This window comes from Hyperoodon ampullatus, assembly GCF_949752795.1.
Source record: "Hyperoodon ampullatus genome assembly, chromosome: 13".
In the NCBI taxonomy this organism is placed as follows: domain Eukaryota; kingdom Metazoa; phylum Chordata; class Mammalia; order Artiodactyla; family Ziphiidae; genus Hyperoodon; species Hyperoodon ampullatus.
In genome coordinates, this window is record NC_136926.1 from 38,717,262 (window position 1) to 38,743,152 (window position 25,891).

At 35.5% G+C, this 25,891-nt stretch overlaps 1 protein-coding gene across 1 annotated transcript in view; it reads right to left on the reverse strand.

The window, feature by feature from the left end:
- The window catches only part of ROCK1 (Rho associated coiled-coil containing protein kinase 1), a gene marked incomplete at both ends in the record, with an annotated part of 149,455 nt that overhangs the window by 93,596 nt on the left and 29,968 nt on the right, over positions 1-25,891 (reverse strand). The window contains one exon of the mRNA XM_079718169.1: positions 20,511-20,592. Within this exon, the coding sequence (XP_079574295.1) occupies positions 20,511-20,592 (82 nt within the window). The remainder of the gene's footprint in view (positions 1-20,510; positions 20,593-25,891) is intronic.

Consider the following 25,891-nt stretch of genomic DNA (forward strand, 5'->3'; position numbering starts at 1 on the left):
CAGCAGTGTGAAGCAATAACAATGCCATGTATGATTTTTGTCACAGGTACTCAACTCTTCAACTTGTGTTGTAGCATAAAAGTGGTCACAGACAATACATAAAAGAATGAGCATAGCTATGTCCCAATAAAACTTTATTTATGGACACTGAAATCTGAACTTCATATAATTTTCACGTCATGAAATATTATTCTTCTTTTGACTTTCTATAAATTATTTTAAAATATAAAAACCATTCATAGCTCACAAGCCATCCAAAAACAAATGGTAGGCCAGATCTGGCCTGTGGGCTGTAGTTTGCCAACCCCTACACCAATGGAAATCCAGCTTCCCTGAGGACACTGCTTCCCCTGCAGTTCTACAGTGGTGCCCTTTACCCTCCACATGCTTTATACCAATGGCCCTGAAAGTGGGATAGGTGAACTCCACTGCTATCTCTACACTCCCACCCTGTATTTGCCAGCTTTGCTTTTCATGTTTATTAGGTTCTATCTCCCACTACCTCTCATTGTCACTGTAATCTACTGACCCTCAGGTCATCACATCTCACTGCTAGACAATTTTAGTTCCTGGATTACCAACCTTCTCTCCAGTATTTTCCTATTTTAATTCTTAAGGACTTTAATATACCCATAGATGATACTTCTAATAGCCTGGCCTCTCAATACCTTTAACTTCTCTCTTTCAATGATCTTGTCCTCTACCTTATCTCAGCCACTCATTTCCATGGCCACATACTAGATCTTGTCATTATCAGTAATCATAGTCCTCCCTTAATTTCAATTTCAAATCCTGTACTCTCTAAGCACTCCCTCAGCTTTCCTGCTCACTCCCTCCAAAAACCACACCCCAACAATCCCCAGCCCCACCAAGACCTCCAATCCACTGATCCTATCCATTTTTACTGTACCTCATTGTACTGACAGGTCCTCTTTCTTACCTACCGAGCTTAAATTACATGATCAATTATTATAATCACTCGCTTGCATAACCTTTAATGCCTTAGCTCTTTTCTGCTTCATTATACTTAGTTTGGCAAAACCATAATTCTAGTTAAATCCACCTCTACAACTAACTCTATGTCAGCACCCATGTAGTTGAATATGTCTGGATAAATACATAAAATCATACTGACTGATCCCACTTTAAATCCATAATTGCAAACATAAAGCTTGCCCTTAATTCTGCTTGGCAATCATATATTTCTTTAGTATATTCACTCTCCCACTTTACTAGAGACCGTATTTCACATTTTCTTTTCTCTTCTCAAACCTCTCACTGATCCTCGTTCATAGCTAATGACCTTGTTGGTTACTACCCTGAAACAATCGGAAGAAAATTGCCATAGACTTACCACTAAATAGATATATTTATAATTATATTTATGTATTCATTTTCAACTACCAGCACATACCGTCATATATTTGGTCTCTTAACTTTTTACTATAGGAGAATACTGCTATCTCACACCAATCCCTCCACTGGTGATGTCATCCTTTTTCACGAGCTCAAGGACATTGCTCCAGCAATTCCCCCCACCCTTTCTCCTGTATCATTAAGCTTTTCCCTTCCTAACTGGATTGTATCATGCCATTTTCATTCCCATCTTGATGCCATTTCTCTCACTAGCTGCTGCCCCATTACTCAACCCCACTACAGCAAAATTCCTCAAAAGTTGTCTGTACTCTATTTCTAAATCTTTCTTCATACCTGCTCTTAAATCCATTTTGGGTGAGCTTTGGCCATTACCTTTCTATCAAAACTGCTTGTCAGGGAGTTCCCTGGTGGTCTAGTGGCTAGGATTCAGTGCTTACACTGCTGTGGCCCAGGTTCAACCCCTGGTCAGGGAACTGAGATACCACAAGCCACCCAGTGTGGTCAAAATTTTAAAAAACAAACAAACAGGGCTTCCCTGGTGGTGCAGTGGTTGAGAGTCCGCCTGCCGATGCAGGGGACACGGGTTCGTGCCCCGGTCTGGGAAGATCCCACATGCCGCGGAGCGGCTGGGCCCGTGAGCCATGGCCGCTGGGCCTGTGCGTCCAGAGCCTGTGCTCCGCAACGGGAGAGGCCACAACAGTGAGAGGCCCACATAACGCAAAACAAACAAACAAACAAACAAACAAACAAGAAACAACAAAAACGAAAGTGCTTGTCAAAGTCACAGGTGACTACCATGTTGCTAAGTTTAACAATGAATTCTCAGTCTTCACCTTGATATATCAGTAGCTTTTGACAGTTTGATCACTCCTGCTATACTTTCTTTACCTGACTTCCAGGATACTACATTCCTACAACAATACTAAGGGTATTTTTTCATTTTCTTTTCTTTTCTTTTTTTTTCTTTTTGGCTGCACTGTGCGGCGTGTGGGATCTTAGTTCCCTGACCAGGGATCAAACCCACGCCCCCTGCATTGGAAGTGTAGCCTTAACCACTGGACCACCAGGGAAGTCCCAAGGGTATTTTTTTCTACATTAATGATTACTTCTCAGTTGCCTTTGCTGGTTCCTCCTCTTCTCTCAGATTTCTTAACACTGAAGCATCTCAAGGCTCAGTCTTTCATGGTGTTTTCTTCTCTATATACACTCATTTACTGGTGGGCTTTAAAAAGCACTTGACATGTCAACAACTTGCAAATTTTTATCTCTAGTTCAGACCTCTCTTTTAAACTTCAGATTATATATTCAATTGCTTACATAATATATCTACTTCGTTAACAGACATCCCAAATTTAATGTGTCTAGGGGCTTCCCTGGTGGTGCAGTGGTTAAGAATCTGCCTGCCAACGCAGGGGACACAGGTTTGAGCCCTGGTCCGGGAAGATCCCACATGCCACGGAGCAACTAAGCCCGTGTGCCACAACTACTGAGCCTGTACTCTAGAGCCCACGAGCCACAACTACTGAGCCCATATACCACAACTACTGAAGCCTGCGTGCCTAGAGTCTGTGCTCCACAACAAAAGAAGCCAACACAATGAGAAGCCCGTGCACCACAACAAAGAGTAGCACCGCTCACCGCAACTACCAAAAGCCCACGTACAGCAATGAAGACCCAATGCAGCCAAAAATAAAAATAAAAAATTTAATATGTCTGAAACTGAAGAGGTGTTCTCACCCCAAACCTCTACCTATGATTTCAACACTTCAGCTGATGGGTCAGTTTTGCTTGGGGCAAAAACCCAGAGGCATTCTTGACTCCTATTTTTTTCTTACACTCCACATCCTATCTGGCTGGCTCTACCTCTGAAATATATCTGGACCTGATAACTTCTCACCTTCTACACTGCTACCATGCTGGACCAAGCCAACATCATCTCTTCTTTGGGTTACAGCAATCGCTTCTTAACTGATTTCCTGGTGTCTATCCCTGCCTCTCAGTAGTCTATTCTTAACATGGGGCGATATTCTTAAAACACAATTCAGATCATGTCACTCCTCTTCTCAAAACTTTGACTTGCTATCTTACCCAGAGCAAAAGTCAAAGATCTTACAATGGCCTACAAGATTCTACATGACCTACCCTCTCTCTTTCTTTCCTTCTCTGATGTCATCCTACTATTCTCTCCCTTGTTTAATCCTCCCCAGCTGCAGTGGCTTCCTTGTTGCTGTTCAAATATCCTCTCTTATGGCCTTTGCACTGGCTGTTCCTCTGTATGCCATTTTCTTTCCTTAAACATCTGCATGGTTAACCCTCTCAACTACTTCAACTCTTTTCTGCAATGTCACCTTTTAGTGAGCCCTCTCCCAGTCATCGTACCTAAAACTGCAAAATTCTCCGAACTTCCAATCCTTCTTACAGTGTTCCACTTTTTCCCATAATAAAAATTAACCTGTTATTTACAGAATTTAATATAATACTTGCAAAATTATAAATTTGGTATGCTCTTATTACTTGTAAGACCAATAAGCAGGACTGTGTGATCATCAGATCCTTTTAACAATTTCTGATTGTCAACTGTGTTGAGCCAGGTGATGGTGGCAGACAGCTAAAATTCAGAGAAGTGAGATATTACTATACAGCACAGTTAGCAAGGAATGAAATGGGCAAACTGAGTCACAAATAAACACCATAAGTCTTGATAGGCCATAAACTAGCTAATCATCTCTAAATAATCACAAGTTAGCAAAAGAGGCAGTGCAGAAAGGTTTCAGGGTTACAAAAAATTAAAAAATATTTCAATCACATACAGACTCTTTAACTTTCTAGAAAGCAAATGGATGATTTTTCTTAAGGATCTTTTTTTTTTTAAATCACACTTTATACCCAATAAATTTTACTTCTAGGAATACATATACATACAATGACGTATTAGAAAACATTTAAATTGTGTTGTTTAATAACAATTACATAGAATGATGTTCAACATATGATGTTGAGCATAGAAACAGATAAAACTCCATGTGGTATATGAACTTAATTTTCTAAAAACACAAATATATACTGGTATATATAGACAGAAAAAAGCCAGAAAGAAATATACCAAAATAGTAACTGCAGTCATCTCTAAGTATGGTGGGATTAGAGATTATTTTATTCCTTACATTTTCCATTTACTTCAAGTTTTCTATAATGACTCGGTTTCTTTCTAATGAGAAAAAGATATATTTTGCCTAGTTTAAGATCCTAAATTATAAAATGCACCATCATTTTACGTACCACTACAGATTGTAAGACAACCCAATTATTTTAAAAATGTTTTTAAAAAGTCAGAATAGATAAAGTATAGCAATAAAAGCTATGAACAATGCAATATTTGTCCAATATACTGCTACTCTTTGCCTAAAGAAATCCAATACACCTTGCAAATTTTCAGAGTAGTCACAGCAGCCCTAATAAGCTCTAAAATTATCTAAAACTTACCTAGAAAATTTATAATGTGGGATTCAATTCCATAAAACTGATTTTGTTTCAATGCAACAGTTAATAATAAAAATAAAAGTAAGTTATTCTATGTTCATATGTTCAAACAGAATTCAAGCTCCAGGAAGATGTGCTATGTTTTGCCAGTGTGCACACACGTGTAAACACACATACAGAGTAATCCAGTGTGAGAAACAGATTGGCAAAAAACAAAACCAAACCCAAACTCCTCAACACATCATAAAATGGCTTTTAGATCTTGTTACTCTCTGATTCTCCAATCTTTTATTTCTAGATACTCTCCCCAACAATGTTCTGGCAATGCCTAGTTACTTGCAATTTCCCACACAGCCATACTGCTTTACATCTCCATTCTTTTGCAGATGTTGATCACCAACCTAAAATGACTAGCCCCACTTTATTTGAGCAGGTTACTACTAAACAAGATCTAATCCTTTATCCATCTCCTCCTGATCCCCTCAGTCTGATAAGCTGCCTTTCTCCTCTGGGAAACCACTATTTCTCTATTATTTCATCTGTCAACGTGGGCTGGAATTGTCTGTATTTCTTCTGTTAGATTGTATGTTCCCATTTCCTTAAGGGTAGAGACCATACTTCATTCATGGATATGTCTTTGATGTACGTATGTGCTCAATAATACTTACTGAAACATTAAAAATATTGATATTTAATGATATTATTTACAAATGGCCGCAATCACTTGCTGCTCTTATCTGTTCAGGGACAACAGAAAAGCCACATATATATTTACTCCAAAATAATAAAAGTATATACTTAAAAATCAATCTTGGGTTTCTCAAAATGTTATACAGAATTATATGACACGAAAATTCCACTTTCAGATATCTACCCAAGAGAAATGAAAACATATGTCCACACAAGAATCTGTGCACTAATGTTCATAGTAGTATTATTCATAATAGTGAAAAAGTAGAAACAATCCAAATGTTCATCAACTGATGGATGGATAAACAAAATGTGGCATTATCTATACAATGGAATATTATTTATTTGGCAATTTAAAAGAATGAAATGCATGCTACAACACAGATGAACCCTGAAGAGAGCATACTAAGTCTAAAAAGCCAGTCATAAAGGATCACACATTGTATGAGTCCATCTATAAGAAATGTCCATATTGGCAAATCTATACAGACATAAAATAGATTAGTCATTGTCTAGGGCTGGGGAGCTTGGGGAGGATTGGGGAGTGACTGCTAATGGGTACAGAGTTTCTTTACAAGATGATGAAATGTTCAAAAAGTAACTGAGGTAATGGCTGCACAACTCTATAAATACAGACAAAAAACAATGAACTGTACACTTAAAATGGGTGATTCTTCAGTACATAAATTATATCTCAATAAAGCAGTTTTAAAAAATCAATTTTGGGTTTGGCAATGATTTTTACATGCAACACCAAAAGCACAATCCATATGAGAAATAAATGATAAATTAGACCTTATCAAAATCAAAAACATTTGCTCTGTAAGACAATATGTAGCCTTCTGAGTCTGGAGATGGAGCTTATTGATGCCCCTCCCCTTGAGTGTGGACTGGAATAGTGACCAGATTCCAAAGAATCAGGTATGGAAAGGAAAACCGGTAACTTTTCAGGAGAGAAGCCTGGCAGACACTATCTTAAAACAAGTGCTAGGGCTTCCCTGGTGGCGCAGTGGTTGAGAGTCCGCCTGCCGATGCAGGGGACATGGGTTCGTGCCCCGGTCCGGGAAGATCCCACATGCCGCAGAGCGGCTGGGCCCATGAGCCATGGCCGCTGAGCCTGCGCGTCCTGGAGCCTGTGCTCCGCAATGGGAGAGGCCACAACAGTGAGAGGCCTGTGTACCGCAAAAAAAAAAAAAAAAGTGATAAACATTAATATTATCACTGATAAATCATTATGGTACCACATATCCCAGATAAAATGTGATGAGAAGCACATGTCATCTCTGTGGTACTCATCCCCAAAACCCATAACTCCAGGGTAATTATGAGAAAACATTAGACAAAACCAAACTGAGGAAAGTTCTACAAAATACCTTATCAATAATCTTCAAAACTGTCAAGGTCATAAAAAAACAAGGAAAGCCTGAGAACTCTCACAGATTGAAGAAGACTAAGGAGAAATGGCAACTAAATACAGTGTGATATTCTAGATTGGATTCTGGAACCAAAAACAGGAGATTAGTGGAAAAACTGATACCTAAGTAAAGTATATAGTTAACAATAATATACCAACTTTAATTTCTTAGTTTTGTCAATGTACCATGGTTATATAAGATGTTAACATTAGGGAATGCTGGGTGAAGGGCATACAGGAATCTCTGTTCTATTTTGCAGCTTTTCCATGAGTTTATTCCAAGATAAATAAATTAAAAAGTAAATAAAGAGAATATTTAACATTTCTTTTTGAAAATCTATCTGATTTAGTAATATTTTACTTGTAATAACTTCAAAAAGATCGTGTAGTACCCTAGGTTATCCTGCGTAATATATTCAATTTTATGGCTCCATTAAAAAATTTTGACTTTTATACCACCTTCTGGTGTAAAACTGCATTTTGGCAATATATATCAAAATGCAAATTGGATGCAACTTTTGACTCAGTAATTCCTGGAATTCACTTCAAAGAAAGGAAAACCAAGTATACCAAGCTGTATGTACAAAAAACGTTAATATAACATTTTCACTTATAAGCGAAAAACTGGGAGGAAACTGAGAACCACTATTACAGAAACAGTTTTTAAAATTATGGTACATTCATTCAACGGAATATATGTATTCATTTAAAAAAATGTGTTATCCATACTTGTTGACATAAAAAGGTATTCTGCAACTTGCTTTTTCACTGAACACACTGTGGATAGCTGATAGAAATGTCTTATTGGTTTTTATGTGGGTTGTTCTAACTTTTTGCCCCAACATCAATATATTTTTGCAATGATGAACATTCCCATGTATTTTCAGTGCTATTTTTGCAAGATACATTTCTTTATTTATTTATTTATTTATTTTTTGCGGTACGCGGGCCTCTCACTGCTGTGGTCTCTCCCGTTGCGGAGCACAGGCTCTGGACGCGCAGGCTCAGCGGCCATGGCTCACGGGCCCAGCCGCTCCGCGGCATATGGGATCCTCCTAGACCGGGGCACGAACCCGTATCCCCTGCATCGGCAGGCGGACTCTCAACCACTGCGCCACCAGGGAGGCCCAAGATACATTTCTTTAAATAAAAGTATTAGGTTATACTCATGAACATTATTAGTTTTAAAATACGCTAACTGCCCTCCAGTCCCTCACCAATCTTGGATATTATTACTTTTTACCTTTCTCCTTCAGGTTGCAGGGGGGCAGGGAGGGTTGGTTCTTTTTTTAACCCATATTTCTTTTTTTTTTTAACCCATATTTCTTTTTTTTTAACCCTATTTCTTTTTTTTAACCCATATTTCTTGAAATATTAATGCTTTTGTTCAACTGTTAACTGCTCATTGGTAATTTTTATGTTTTCTCCATTACACTACATATTCAGTTACTTTGTCCATTTTTTTTATTGTTTGTGTTTTTCTTATTGACTGGAAGGATCTCTTCATACATTAGGAATATAATTCTATTACATATGTTGTAATTTTTTCCAGTTTATCAGTTATCTTTATATCTATTTTTCTTTATAAAGTTTTGATAAGGCAAAATCTGTTAGTGTTTCCTTTACAGTTTCTACCCCTGGTATCTTGCTTCAAGAAAAAGGAAAAAAAGCCACTCCCTACTTAAAGACTATAAGCATAATACCTATAATTTCATCTAGTATTTTTTGTCTTTACATTGGTACATGTTGTGAAGTAGAGACAATTTCATTTTCTCCTCATATATGAATATCTGTCTCAAAACAAATTACTGAATAATCTTACCTTTTTTCCAATGACCTAACTGCCATAATAAGCTTACATCAAATTTTCATATAATAAAAAAAGTATGCTTCTAGACTCTCTATGATGATCTGTTGGTCCTATGTCCTTCAACAAAGTACTATTTTTCTTATACTTCAGTATCCAGTTTGAAAAAATAATCCCAGGGCTTCCCTGGTGGCGCAGAGGTTGAGAGTCCGCCTGCCGATGCAGGGGACGCGGGTTCGTGCCCCGGTCTGGGAGGATCCCACGTGCCGCGGAGCGGCTGGGCCCGTGAGCTATGGCCGCTGAGCCTGCGCGTCCGGAGCCTGTGCTCCGCAACGGGAAAGGCCACAACAGTGAGAGGCCCACATACCACAAAAAAAAAAAAAAAAAAAAAAAAAAAAAAAAAAAAAATCCCAAAATATGATGACTACAATCCTGTCCCATTCTCCAGAAATGGAGATACATCCACCACTCAAGTGCTAGAGTTACCCAACTACACAAGTCTTTCATAGACTTCATAAGCAAACAAACATGTCAAAACGCTACATTTCAGTACTTTCTGGCTTCATAAAGGCAGACTCTTATATGTACCTTAATACTTATTTGTGGAGAAGGAAGCTTTTAATGCCGCTAACCAAATAATAATTTTGCATTTTTGTCATCACTTGAAGAACTTGAAAATGAAATTGTATACTAATCACAATATATGATCATTATAATCTATTTATATTCTACTCCTCTCAAGAAACTTATCCGCTTTAAATGCAGAAGTAAATTATATATAAAATTTCCAGTTTCACAATTTTTGTTCCTTAGAATTCCCCCAGAAGTGTAGATTTCTAACTACATCTAACTTTATATTCAAAGCACATGAAAACCACCTTTAATTTTACTAAAGATAACGTAGTACTCACTTTCAATATCACAGTACATGATTTTATAAGCGTAACGAGACACTCTTAGGAGAAACTAGTCACAAACATTAAAATGAGGGCTCTTCTACAAGTCATTAAAATTTTTGATGTTTTGTTTTAATTACTATTATACCTTAATTTAAAATAAAAAGTTTACTTTTTCTATTGAGTAGTATGTACCTTCTGTGTAATTCTACAAGGAACTAAGGCAAACATAGTCAAGTTGTTTTTACTTCCTTGGATGAACAACAGATTCATTGATTGATATCATTCAGAATATGCTGAACTGAAAACTATTTTATTATTTTTTAAATAAAAGATCACTGTGTGTTGATTTTAATCACCAACCAATGAATAGCTGATTTAATAACACTAACATTCAACTATCAAAATAATCATTTAATATAGAAAGGTATCATGATTTTAACAAGTTTAAAAAGTAAGGAAGAATTTTACATTTTGAAGCATGCCTGAATAACGACATATTAAGACTTCAAGACGGGGAAAAAGAGGAAAAAACTTTCTAATGATCATCACTGCCAGTTTACATATAAATAAATATCTAATTAAATGTGTACAATCCATGAAATACTATTTTTGGAAGGAATTTAAGTAACGACTAGAGAAAAGGTTAAGCTCCATTAAAATACTGTACAGTAAGTTACTAAATATAATTACTTGGAAAAATAAAAAGTTTAGATACAATCTTTTTACAATGATGCATGTAATTTACCTTTTAATGCAGTGATTTAATACAGTGATAACATAATAGAACCTTTTGAAAGAACTTTATTTTCTACATCTCAACTGAAATTGTTTTGTTCTTACTGTGTGTGTGGCTTGTCAGTTGTACCTATCATCACAATTAAACTAATAGATACTAGTTTGCCTATCTGCTTCTGATCTTTTGTTCAAAATAAAATGTTAAATTACTGCCTAAGCCTTGAGCCTCATGTTTTCCTCTTCCAAAGGTAACTACCTGCCTAGAATTGATATATTTAGTCACTGTTTTTTAAACTTCCTCAGAACAGTGATTTCTAAAAAAGTGGCCACCCATACAAAAATCATCAAATCAAAAGCAGAAATACAAGAAATTCAAAATTCTAGTGTTATAATCTGCCTAGATCTGGGGGTATAAACTAATTTAAAGTGCTCAACTTTTTTCTCTTTCCTTGAACTTCAATTCCTTTATCTAAGTTTTTAAAGATCATGAGAATAATGAAGACAAAAAATAAGACACTAAGTAATTCTTTTTTATCCAATCCATTAACCCAACAGCCCCAACCTGCCATTTCAGTCTCTTCTGCCACGTGTCCTCCTTACTCTTTCCTGCTCATCATAAACCAAGTTCAATCCAAACTCTTGGTTCCTCAAAGGTATCATAACTTTTGGATGGCTTAACAAACGCTGTTCCTTCTCTGCCTGAATTGTTCTTCCTCAACTGAGAAATCTAGCCCATCCTTTAAGACTCAACTCAAATACTACTTTCTTTCTGGAGCCTTTCTTTACTCTAACATTTGTGTATCATTATTTTCTCTACAAGCTTCCACCATAATAAAGGTATGTATAAGTTACTACTTGCTTCTGTATTTCTCCCCACAAGATGGTAAAATTTACAGTTTTTAAGAAAAAAAGAGCGTATTATTTTTCATGTTTCTAGTGACTGGGCATTCAAAAAATATTTCAAGAATAAATGGTCTCATGCAGTGAGTTTATCATTTTCTCATACATATTGTCCCCATAACTCTAAATGGGGAAAGATTAGAGGGAAGAAGTTACTTTTGCTGTCTCAAGAACTTTTCACAAGTTTTGGCTCATCACAGGCTTTTGGCCTAACACAATTTTTACAGATTTGTACTACTCTTTTGCATTTATCCCTGGATATGTACTCACACTTGACAGAGTCATTCATATCCTTTCCTATCTGAGAACTGCCTGTGCAATCACCTTGGTTTCTGTGGCTGCAGCCACAAACTGAGAACAGCAATTATTACTCTCATTATTTTTTCAATAATAAATCATTGGCAAAGCAAATTAAAATTTTATCAACAGTTCTCTATGCTTTTATATAAACGGAGAGCTACTTTTGTAATTTGCATTAGGAAAGCTATAGTATGCTACCAAGAAATACCATTTGTTTTTTTTTTTAACCACTTTTTAAAATCCAAATATAGTTAATTTACAATGTGTTAGTTTCAGGTGTACAGCAAAGTGGTTTAGTTATACATATATATATTCTCTTTCAGGTTCTTTTCCATTATACTTTATTAGAAGATATTGAACACAGTTCCCTGTTATACAGTAGATCCCTGTTGTTTATCCATTTTATATATAGTAGTATGTATATGTTAATCCCAAACTCCTAATCTATCTCCCCCCACCCCACCTCCACTGTCCACTTTGGTAATCGTAAGTTTGTTTTCTATGTCTGTGAGTCTATTTGTTTTGTAAATAAGTTCATTTGTATCTTTTTAGATTCTACATGTAAGTGATATCATATGATATTTGTCTTTCTCTGACTTACTTCACTTAATATGATAATCTCTAGGTCCATCCATGTTGCTGCAAAAGGCATTATTTCATTCTTTTTTATGGCTGAGTAATACTCCATTGTATGTATATAACACATTTTTATCCATTTATCTTTCGATGGACATTTAGGTTGCTTCCATGTCTTGGCTATTGTATGTAAATAGTGCTGCTATGTACATTGGGGTGCACGTATCTTTTTCTAATTAGTCTTCTCTGGATATATGCCCAGGAGTAGGACTGCAGGATCATATGGTAACTATATTTTTAGTTTTTTAAGGAACCTCCATACTGTTTTCCATAGTGGTTGCACCAATTTATATTCCCACCAACAGTGTACACCCTCTTTAGCATGTATTGTTTGTAGACTTTTTGATGATAGCCATTCTGACCAGTGTGAGGGGATACCTCATTGTAGTTTTGATTTTCATTTCTCTAATAATTAGCAATATTGAGTATCTTTTCATGTGCTCTTTGGCCCTCTGTATGTCTTCTTTGGAGAAGTGTCTATTTAGATCTCCTGCCCATTTATTGATTGGGTTGTTTGTTTTTCGATATTAAGTTGTATGAGCTGTTTGTATATTTTGGAAGTTAATCCCTTGTCAGTAGCATCGTTTGCAAATATTTTCTCCCAGTCCGTAGGTTTTTTTCATTTTGTTTATGGTTTCCTTTGCTGTGCAAAAGCTTTTAAGTTTAATTAGGTCCCATTTGTTCATTTTTGTTTTTATTTCCATTAATCTAGGAGGAGAAAAATAAGCAAAAAGAGTGCTGCGATTTACGTCAAAGAATGTTCTGCCTATGTTTTCCTCTTAGAGTTTTATAGTATCCGGTCTTACATTCAGGTATTTAATCCATTTTGAGTTTATTTCTGTATACGTTATTAGAGAATGTTCTGCTGTCCAGTTTTTCCAGCGCCGCTTATTGCAGAGACTGTCTTTTCTCCATTGTACATTCTTGCCTCCTTTGTTGCAGACTAACTGACCATAAGTGTGTGGGTTTATTTCTGGGCTTTCTATAGTGTTCCAGTGATCTATGTCTGTTTTTGTGCCGGTACCATACTGTTTTGATTATATATGTATTGCTTTGTAGTATAGTCTGAAGTCAGGGAGCCTGATTCCTCCAGCTCTGTTCTTCTTTCTCAAGGTTATTTTGGCTATAAAGGGTCTTTTGTGTTTCCATACAAGTTTAAATATTTTTTGTTCCAGTTCTGCAAAAAATGCCATTGGTAATTTGATAGGGATTGTACTAAATCTATAGACTGCCTTGGGCAGTACAATCATTTCAACAATATTGATTTCTTCCAATCCAAGAACATGGTATATTTTTCCATCTGTTTGTGTGGTCTTCAATTTCTTTCATCAGTGTCTTACACTTTTCAGAGTACAGGTCCTTTGCCTCCTTAGGTAGGCTTATTCATAATTATTTTATTCTTTTTCACGCAATGGTAAATGGGAGTGTTTCCTTAGTTTCTCTTTCTGATATTTCACTGTTAGTGAATAGAAATACAACAGATTTCTGTATATTAATTTTGTATCCAGCAACTTCAGTGAATTCATTGATGAACTCTAGTAGTTTTCTGATAGCGTCTTTAGGAGTTTATATGCACAGCATTATGTCATCTGCAAACAGTAACAGTTTTACTTCGTTTTTCCAATTTGGATTCCTTTTATGTCTTTTTCTTCTCTGAATGCTGTCGCTAGGACTTCCAAAACTATGTTGGACAGAAATGGCAAGAGTTGGCATCCTTGTTTTGTTCCTGGTCTTAGAAGAAATGCTTTCAGCTCTTCACCATTGAGTACAATGTTAGCCGTGGATCTATCACATATGGCCTTTATCATGTCGAGGTACATTCCTTCTATGCCCTTTTTCAAAAAGTTTTTATTATAAGTGGATGTTGAATTTTACCAAAAGCTTTTTCTGCATCTGTTGAGATGAACACCTGGTTTTTATCCTTCAATTTGTTAATGTGGTGAATTAAACTGATTGATTTGCAGATATTGAAAAATCCTTGCATCCCTAGCATAAACCCCACTTGATCACAGTATATGATCCTTTTACTGTATTATTGGAGTTGGTTTGCTAGTACTTTGTTGAGCATTTTTACGTCTATGTTCATCAGTGATATTGGTCTGTAATTTTCATTTCTGTGGTATCTTTCTCTGGTTTTGGTTTCAGGCTGATGGTGGCCTCATAGAATGAGTTCAGAAGTGTTCCTTCCTCTGCAATTTTCTGGAATAGTTTCCGAAGGATAGTTGTTAACTCTTTTCTAAATGTTTGGTAGAATTCACCTGTGAAGCCATCTGGTTATGGACTTTTGTTTGTTGAGAGTTGTTAAATTACTGATTAAATTTCAGTACTGCTAATTGGTCTGCTCATATTTTCTATTTCTTCCTGGTTCAGTCTTGGGAGATTGTACCTTTCTAAGAATTTGTCCATTTCTTCTAGGTTGTCCATTTTGTTGGTGTATAGTTGCTCATAGTAGTCTCTTATGATCCTCTGTACTTCTGTGGTATCGGTTGTAACTTCTCCTTTTTCATTTCTGATTTTATTGATTTGTGTCCTCTCCCTTTGTTTCTTAATGAGTCTGGCTAAAGGTTTATCAACTTTGTTTATCTTCTCAAAGAACCAGCTTTTAGTTTCATTGACCTTTTCTACTGTTTTTGTCTCTATTTCATTTATTTTTGCTCTGATCTTTATGTTTTTCATTCTACTAACTTTGAGTTTTGTTTATTCTTCTTTCTCTAGTTGCTTTAGGCATAAGGTTAGGTTGTTTATTTGAGATATTTCTTGTTTCCTGAGATAAGCCTGTATAGCTATAAACTTCCCTTGCTGGGTTTATTTTTTGAATCCAAACAAATGCTCTCTACATTTTTCCTTTCAGGTTCATGGATTTTTTTTACACATACAATGATCTCCATTACCTTCTTTTAGACTGGTAGTATCTGTTTAATAAGTATGCTTTCGTACTAACGTTAATTACGAATCTTGTACCCCCAAATCACAGTGAAATTCACAATGGTTTACAAACATATACAGTCAAAAAATCACCATTTCCACATCCCCCTCCTCCTCCTTCCAGTGTGTACCTGCCCCACAACATGTTTCTTCCCACCAAGACAGTTCGATTTTATCTGGATACCTTCCTAACCCTTACTTTAAAAGTTCACCTTAAAATCTTTATCAGTTATGTGAGGCTGATAAACATTTTCTCTGTAGTCCTTACTATTTAGGTATCATAGACCAGAGTCCAGAAAAGCAAATCTTTATATTTAACTAGTTATTCAGTCAAAGGGTCACAGATTCTCTTTTCCCTTTCAGTGTCCATACATGCTTCAACACAAAAAGATGGAAATACAGTTTGTAATATAATTAGGCCTGAAGTTTAAAATACTTCAGGCTGCTACACCTTAAAGCTGCTATACTTTAGTGAGACTTGAGCTGAATTACTAAAGAAAAAGATTTTATTCCATATTCTAGGTGTTATTCTTAGATCACTACATCTGATACCTGTCAGCAAAAAGCAATGCAAAGCAAAACATTTACCTTCAGAAAAATAATTTTGATGTACCCACTAATGAAAGCTATAAAAATCCATATAAATGAATTTCAGCAACATGCAGAATACTATCCTATGAAAATCTATTATTCTGTGTGAAATATTACATAAATACAACTTCAGGAGTTGAAGGAGAATGTTATAATGTCACGTAAATGGGAACCATACAGTATGTAGCCTTTTGTGCCTGGCCTTTTTTTTGGGGGGGGGGTGGGGGGGTGCCTGGCTTTTTTCCCTTACCACAGTGCTTTTGAGATTTATCAATGTTGTTGCACCTATCAGTAATTTACTCCTTTTTACTGTTGAGTATTCCATTATGTGGTGTACCACAATTTATTTACCCATTTATCAGCTGATGTGCATCTGGTTGCTTCCAGTTTACAGCAATTGTAAATACAGGCTCCTTAAACATTCTCACATAGGTCTTTGTGCAGATATATACTTTCATTTATCTTACATAAATACCCAGGAGTGGGATCCCTGGGTCATGTGATAAATGCATGTATAACTTTATAAGAAAAATGCCAAATTGTTTTCCAAAGCAGCTCACCGTTTTACAAACCAACCAGCAATGTGTCAGAGTTCAGCTGTTCCATTTTCACATATACTTGATATTGTCAGTTTTTAAAATTTTAGTTATTCTAATAAATGTGTACTGATTCATTGTGACCATAATTTGTAACTCCCTGATGACTAACCATGTTGAACAGCTTTTCATGTGTGTCTTTTTTGAGAAATGTCTATTCAGATCCTTTGCCCATTTTTAAATTGGGTTGTCTTTTTATTATTGAGTTGTAAGACTTCAGATATTAATCCTTTATCAAGTACAGTAAGTCCCCTACATATGAACGAGTTCCATTCCGAGAGCGTGTTCGTAAATCCAATTTGTTCGTAAGTCCAGCAAAGTTAGCCTAGGTACCTAACTAACACAACAGGCTATATAGTACTGTACTGTAACAGGTTTTTAATACTTTTCACACAAATAATACATAAAAAACAAATAAACACAGAAAATAAAGAAAACATTTTTAATCTTACAGTACAGTACCTTGAAAAGTACACAGTACCAGCTACATCACCACTGCTTTTACGTTTGCTTCTGGACATCCTGAGCTTGAAATAAAGATACTGTACTACTGTACTCTATACAGTACTGTAAAGTACACAAAGCACAACCACTTGTAGAGGATGCACGCACATGACAATGTACACCAGACCTGTGAACTAACTTACGTGATTGGACATGCGAACACACATTCGCACGCTTCAAAGTTTGCAACTTGAAGGTTCATATGTAAGGGACTTATTGTATAAGATTTGTTAATATTTTCTCCCATCCTGTGATTCACCTTTTCACTGTCTTTTTTAAAAATTATATTTCTGGCTGCGCTGGGTGTTCGCTGCTGCACGCGGGCTTTCTCTAGTTGCGGCGAGCAGGGGCTACTCTTCGTTGCGGTGCACAGGCTTCTCACTGCGGTGGCTTCTCTTACTATGGAGCATGGGCTTCAGTAGTTGTGGCTCACAGGCTCTATAGCGCAGGCTCAGTAGTTGTGGCGCACAGGCTTAGGTGCTCCGCGGCATGTGGGATCTTCCCAGACCAGGGTGCGAACCCATGTCCCCTGCACTGGCAGGCAGATTCTTAACCACTGTGCCACCAGGGAAGTCCCTCTTTCCAATGTCTTGATAGTGTCCTTTGAAGCACAAAAGTTTTTAATTTTGATGATGCCCAATTTATTTATTTTTCTTTTCCTGCTTGTAATTTAGGCTTATATCTAAGAAACACTGGTCTAATCCACGGTCATGAAGATTTACGCCTATGTTTTTTTCTAAGAGTTTTACAATTTTACATTCTGAATTAATTTTGTATGTGGTGTGAAACAGAAGTCCAACTTCATTCTTTTGCATATGGTTATCCAGTTGTCTGAGCAATGTTCGTTGAAAAGATTATTTTTTCCCCTTTCATTTGTTTTGCAACCATATTCTCCCAGTCAGTGGTTTACCTGTTCATTTTCTTAGCAGTATCACATGAATAGAAAAAGTTTTGAATTTTGATAAAATCTAATCTAGCTTAAAAAAAAGAAAATGGTTTGTGCCATTTGCATCCCATCTAAGAAATTCTTGCCTAACCAAAATCACAAATATTTTCTATGTCTTATTCTAGAACTATTACTAGTTTTAGCTCTCACATTTAGGTCTATGATCCATTTTAAGTTGATTTTTGTATATACTGCAAAGTAAGGCTTGGGTACTGAATTACCTTGTCAACTTTGTTGAAAATCTACTGACTGCATATATAAGGATCTATTTCTGTTCCATTTATCTATATGTTTATTCTTTCATTTCATTATACTGCCTTGATCTTAAAATCTAATAGTGTTAGTCCTCCAACTTGGTTCTTACTTTCCAAAATTGTTTTGGCTATTCCAGACCCTTCACATTGCCTTATGAATTTTGGAATTAATGGTTACTTTATACAAAAAATCCTGCTTAGGTTCTGAGAAGACATGGACACCATAGATAAATTAATTTGGGGATTCCTGACATTTTAATACTGAATTATCTAATCCATCAACATTGAATATCTGTCTTTTTTTTAAAGGTCTTCTTTCATTTCTCTCAGTATATTAAATCATTTTCAGTATACAGGCTTACACACATTTTGTCAAATTTATCCCTAAATTTTTCATGCTTTTGCATCTACTGTAAGTGGTGCTATATTTGCTATAATGTCAATTTAAAATTGCTTACTGCTAATATATAGCTATAAACTGTTTTTTGTATGTTAATCTTCTAGCTTGCGACCTCACTGATAAGTTCTTGAGGCTTTTTCTGTAGAACTTTGAGGATTTTCTATACAGAAAAATACAGTGTCTGAATAATTTTAAATTGTTCCTTTTTAATCTATATGATTTTTGTTTATTTTACACCTTAACTGCACTGTCTAAAACTTCCAGGACAACACTGAATGAAGTAGTGGGAGAAGACATAGTTGCCTTTTCCCAACCTTAGGGGAAAAGCATTTAGTCATACACAATTAAATACAATCTGAACTATAGGTTTTTTGTGGATTTTCTTTATCAGGGTATGAAAGTTTCCTCCAGTTCCTAGTTTGCTGAGAGATATCTGTAAACCAAGAATGGATACTGATTTTTTTTCAAATGCTTTTTCTGCATCTACTAAGATGATATTATGGATTTTCTTTTTTAATATGTTAATATGGTAGATTACACTAATTGATTTTTGAACCTTAAACTAGCTTTGCAATCCTGGTATAAACCCTACTTGGTCAAAATTTTTACCTAATGCTAGATATGATTTGCTAAAACTTTTAATATTATTCTCTGTACTTTTCTTCAATCTGAAAACTAGACTAAACTACACAGGTTTATCCATTTAAAATAGTTTTCTTTAGCTTTATACTTTCCTTTCATTTTATTTATTTCTACTGTGGCTACTGATGTTTCTATTTACAAAATACAATGTAAAGGCAAACTTAGTATTATGAAAGCAGCAACGTTGCATAGCAAAAACAGTAACAGATTTTTAAAAGCATGTGTTCCAATTCTTGCTACCCTACTTCACAAAATTACACACCCCAACTTTGTACTAACAAGCATTCATCCTTTTGCCTCCCATCAAATAAGAAGGGGTCAAGTTTCTCCATCTTTTTAGTTCTTCTGCTGTATTGTTAAGTAGGAAGGTGAAGCAAATTAAACAGCAATAAAATTTTTCTGCAATTTCAGTAAGATGTGAGAAATTAAGAAAAATTTTTTTAAAGTTTGCAATTCAAAATCTGGCACTATATTCCAAAATAAAATTAAGGCTGAAAAAATAATGTTATAAAGAAGAGAAAAACAGAAACCAAAAAAATTGATAAGTAAAATTCTGAGCCAATCACTTTGATATAAAGCAGAAAGTAATAAAAAAAAAAAGAAACAAGCTTAGAATGTCATTTTTTTAAATAAATTTATTTATTTATTAAAAAAAATTGAGCCAAGATTTCAAAGTGTAGAAACGATAAAAGAAATTAAATCTAAAGTTAAAAAGATTTGACTATTTAGAAAAATAAAACTTTTCTAACAAAACATATGTAACCAAAATTGAAAGATAACACTAAAATCAACCCAACCTAAATGTATCGATATGTATGGTTTAGGAACAGATAAAAAAAATGGAGTGGGGAGGATTTTATAAACCAAAATCTTATTATCAATTATTTAAGATGAAAAGATTGAAACTACCTTAATAAGTTCTCTAATCAAATTTTAAATGATAAATATTTAACATCAAAGTCCAAAAAAGAGTTTTTATAAAAGAACATCTGTAAAACTTAAATATAAGCCAGGTTTCACAGAGAAAATTCTCATATCTCAGTGGTAGGAGGGCTTTTCATATGTAATTGATTCTCACCTGCAGGTACTGAAACATAATAGCTAATTCATTTATAAAAGAAAAATAGAGGATAAATATAATATTATTGAAATTCAATGTGCATGTATGTATATGCTTATTTTAACATATTTATTTTAGCCATTTACTTTTTATTCCTTTGCAAAATATTTTAGATTCTCCTGATAAGCTCCCAAACTGACAAAGTTTCTTTCCCATTTCCTACTCATTTGATGTAGGTACTATTGATGAAATAACCAGAGTAGATAGAAAGGAAAAAAGGGGGGGGCTTGAATTATCTAAGTCAGTATTTCATTATATATAGTCTGCCATTAACCTCCACAAAAAATTACTTACATCTGCTTAAAAAGTTGTCAATATTTTTGTTTTTTCTTAAGGCAGGAAAATCCAAATCATATACCAAAGCATCCAATCCATCCTAAACAAATAAACAAACAAACAAAGTTAGTTTTTTGGTTCACACTATGAGCACTTTCCTTTTTTATGAGTAAAGAATAAAATATATGCTTTAACATTTAATTTGCCTTACTCTCATACATCTTGCATTCATTTAACACCTTCTACAAGGTTACATGAGTACTGGGAGAAGAGAAAATTTGGTTTTATTTCATACAGAGTTTTCACCTTCTAACTCTCCCAGGCAGAGGAGCAGCAAAATCACTGCAAATTGGCTACAAGTGACCTCAACTCGTGCCCTTTTCCCCCCATATAAGGGAAGGAAATTTTACTTTTCACTTTCCCTTAACTACTGCATTTATTTATTTCACAGACACTCATAAAAAACAAGTGGCCTATATTTTTTACTACAAATATTTTATAAGGTAGTATCAAATATTAGTTCCTAAAATGTGAAGTTTAGTATAAAATAAATTCTGCATTTAGATACATTTTTATGGTATGTTTTTTATAAATATATTGGGTTTTCATAACAGCTCTATTTCTTTTTTTGAAGCACTTTCTAAAGCAACTATTAATAAAGGACAAATATGGGCTTTTACTTTTACAGGGATATTTAAATATTATCTAAGCAAGTGCAGGGCTATGTGAAGGTGTACCAATCACTGTTGAAATGGGAACGCATCTATTCAGATTATACCGTGTCATGTGGTAGGAGCAGAGGAAACATTCAGATAATCCCAAGTAATCTTCATTTTATTTAACTGGGGAAATTTAGTTTGCTACAATAGAGCCCAAGAATAAAAACAGAAGCAGCAAAGGAAAACACACCTTCTGGAGACCATGTACAGTCATGTTCATAAGAGGTTGAAGGAGAAATCAAAGCCAGGGGATATATACTTTATATGAAGCCAAAGGTGTGAGTAACTCAGCTATTTTAGAATACTTAAAATATTTCCCCAGGAAACCAAAAAGCCCAGTCAAATCTTAATAGGTTTTAAAATATATCATTGCTTAGGCTGGAAACTGACCATGGAGAAGACGACTAGTAATACTAATGTTGTTGACTGCCTGAAGAGACCAACCCACCCTATCACTGGCTTTTCAGAATTCAGAGGTTTGTACAGATCTGAAGAAAAAGTTCCTCCGCTAGAGAAAGTTCATCTATCCTTGAGATACATTTCTTAGAGTCTTATAAACCATCTGAATATTTGTTAATTATTTTTACAATAAAGAGACAAGAACCTTTACTTGGTCTATTCTAAACTGAAAACCAATCAATAAATATATGAACTCACTATTTTCTAGGAAAAGGTAAATTAAATATATATATACACACCCATTTGACTAGGTTTTAAGTTCTTTGAGGCAGAGACCAGTTAAATCTCATTTTCTCCCACAGCACCTAGCAAAATGTCCTGAACAAGTGTGCATAAAATGTACATTAAACCAATGATTTTTATGCTCCATAGCAAAGGCGTTATATTACTCAAGAAATAATACTTTTCTTAGATTAGATACTAAGTTTCACTGCATCGTGTCACTCCAAAAAATTATACAGATTATAGAGTAGTACAAATAATATTAGCTATACAATTTTAGGCCGAATTTTGATAAAGTCGTCTGGGAAATGCAAGTAGGCATAATGCAATAAAATCAACATATTATTATATCTTATAATAACTATTATTTTAAGAGCTCTTAGTACATATCTACTTCCAAAGACACTTCCCAGTTTTAAAAGGTTCAGAACACCTAAATTTGTAACAGCTTATACTGTTTTCTAGTATCAAATAAAACATTAAAAAGTGAGGGAAATGTGTATTAAATTTTACTTACAACACGCTCTCTTCAGTAAATATACTGAAAACAACTGCCTCCAATTTTATTCCAAATAAGTTTTTTTTAATTACTAAATGTTAGACAGAAAAGAACCTCAAAAAATAACGTGTTTAACCACCTCATTTCATAGCTAAGGCAAATAACAATCAGAAATATTAACTGACTTGTCCAATGCCACACAGCTAGTTAGTAAGCTGTGTTAAAATCAAAATATGAACTCAGGGCTTCCCTGGTGGTGCAGTGGTTGAGAATCTGCCTGCCAATGCAGGGGACACGGGTTCAAGCCCTGGTCTGGGAGGATCCCACATGCCGTGGAGCAACTGGGCCCGTGAGCCACAACTACTGAGCATGCGTGCCACGAAGACCGTGCTCCACAACAAGAGAGGCCGCGATAGTGAGAGGCCCGCTCACCGCGATGAAGAGTGGCCCCCGCTTGCCACACCTAGAGAAAGACCTCGCACAGAAACGAAGACCCAACATGTTCAAAAATTAATAGAAAATCACAAGTCATTCTTCTAATTAAAACTAGAAAGTACACTGGTTAGGACTCAAACCTAGTGTTCTGGCTCAAAATACTACGTTTTCCCTAATATACCACTATTACCTCTTCTGCATGACCTTCCCTAAACTACCTATTAAATCTAACAGCTCTCCTTGTATTAGAGTTATTTTTTACTTTAATCTTCACAGCTAATTTCAGATGCTGTGAGTAAGCTAAGCCCCAGAACTGAGCAACACGTTTTACTCACAGCATGGCAGGCACTGTTGGCTCTCCTACCCCAAGAATTATTTCCCCCTTCTACCTTCCTCATTCAACTTTGATTTTGTTCTGGCTATCCATTCTCCTCCATGAGACTACGAGCATCCAAGAAGGGAGAGACCTTCCCCAACTCCAGGAGGTCACTTCTGATTAATCTAAGCTAAACATGGAGGCCTATTACTCTTGCCAGTGTTCAGTTTAAGTACAGGAACATGGTAATAATCTGACACATGTAACATGAGGGAAAAACCTACAGAAAGGTTTCTGGGGAAAGTTTCTTCTCTTTTGAAAGAGATACACATCAGACATAGTCTCTCCTTTCATGAGAAACTGTTATATCTGTATGTGACACCTTAAACAACAGCAGCCACCTTGGGGCCTCAAGGGAGGTTGGCAGGAGAAAAAGCCAAACACAACGAGGACAACAGAGACAAAAGATGGAAGGAACCTGGGTCTCTGATGATGTTTGTTGAACCACTGAATTAATGTACTCTGGAACCTATTCTTACCATGCTTTCTTGAGATAATACTTTCTCCTTATGGCTTAACTCAGTTTACATTGGATCTTCTATTTCTTGTGACTAAAAGCATCCTGAAATACACAGTAAGAGTTCATTAAATGCCACTGAATCGATGTAGGAGCTACAGGACTTATTGAACTGAGAGGATCATCCATTCAAATAGTAGGACCAGGGGCAAGACGGGGCTGACAAAAAGTGTCACTCTTTGGTAAATGTTGTTTGTATAAGTGCATGGCACTATGGGAGAAGAATGATTTTTGATTCATATTAATAATTAAGTGAATTCCAGATGGGTCAAAAGAATTCAACCATGAAAAAATAAAGCATTTTAAAGAAAAAAAATAAACATAGTATATTTACATATTACTGTTGGAAGGACAAGTCACATAACCTTCCCGAGCCTCCGTTTTCTCTTTTGTAAAATGGGAATAACTAACTACAACTCAGAAAGGATTTGTGAGAGTTAAATGAGTGAAGTGTATGAAGTGTTTGACCATTAAACAGTCCCACTTCCCACTCTTTCCTTTATTTCTCTAGCTGACATTTGAAAGTTCTACAAGTTAGTCTCACTACTGATAGAAATGACATAAAAAGAAAACAGATATTTTAATCATGTGGTCATAAAACCTTAAGAGTAAAACTCAGGTCATGATGTTAAACTATTCCCAATGTAGTAATTCCATATATAACTAAACTTTTTTTGTTTTTTACATAAGGCATCTGACTTTTGCTTGACCAAGAATTCAATCATGCATTTGTTAATGGAAAACTAGCTGCCTCCACTAACTGTTTATGGTCACTAGGTGTCTGGACCTATCACCATACACTTTAATTTTACAGACGTAGGAGACGGTATATGGCTTTTCAGTATCACTCATAAGCAAAAATTATATGCCTTTTATCAGAGAAATAAAATAGGGAAGAAGGTATTCTTCTAGCATAATCTAAGGCATATACCAACAGAGGCTAAGGGAAGTCAAAACACTGGGGTTGGGGAGAGGGATGCAGGCTTCCACTTTTAATGAAGTAGAGAAGCTACACAAGGTAAGAAATGTCCATATCCAACCACAAGTGGGCCAAGGAATCCTGACTTCTATTCAACACTCTGAAGTTCTCTAAAATAATGGAGAATAAGACTTCCCACTTCCTAAAGTCCATATTCTAGTATGGGAATTCAGGACCTTAATAGAAATTAACATTCTTCCAAGTGCAAAAACAACTTACAAGGAATGGCAGCCAAAGCACGTAGTCCCACTGCTCCTTCACTCAATTCTAAGATTTATGCAGGAAGGAAAGCTACCCTCTACTTTCACATGTCCATCATATAGCTTAATCATCAGTATGAGAATTACAGAGGAGAAAACATGTAGGAGAGGAGTCAATCAATGTCAAAGAATTACAATAATTAAATTCTTTGCTACTTATATTTGAAAAATGACAGTAGGCCAGTTATAGCAGTGTATTTTGAAAGAAGCTAGTCACACTAGAGAAGTATTTTCACATAAACACACAAAGGCAGGCATAATTAACGACAAGTATAACATTTTACAAGAATCTCTAAAGAATGGACATTTCACATTTCTTAAGAAGTGCTGGTATTAGGAGGGGGAAAAGCACCAGTTGTGTTATTTCACAACAGAGTTTAAGCAAAGGAGAAACAGAAGAAAATTATTCAACTGAACACTGCTGCAAACTTTAGTCTCTGGATAGTTTTAAATTACAAAAGTAAGATTCCTGTGTAAAATATCATTTAGGATTAGATCCATTAGTGATAATACATTTGTTATAAGGTAAGAGAATATAATGGCACCAGGAAAGGAAAATATATTATGTATAAAAAGCATCAATTTGTTTTTTGAATTTGTAAAATTTCAAAATCAAAATTGTTACTTTTCTAAATAAGAAATACTTTTTGAGAAACTGAAAAAAAAATATCCATTAAAACTATGGCAGTAAAACCAGGGCTTCTGGGACTTCCCTGGTGGTCCAGCAGTTAAGAATCCGCTTTCCAATGCAGGGGACACATGTTCGATCCCTGGTCAGTGAACTAAGATCCCACATGCCGTGGGGCAACTAAGCCCGTGCAACATAACTAGAGAAGCCCATGCGCTGCAACGAAAAGACCCCTCCCCACCGCATGCCGCAACTATGACCCGACGCCAAATAAATAAATAAACATTAGGAGGGGAAAAAAACCC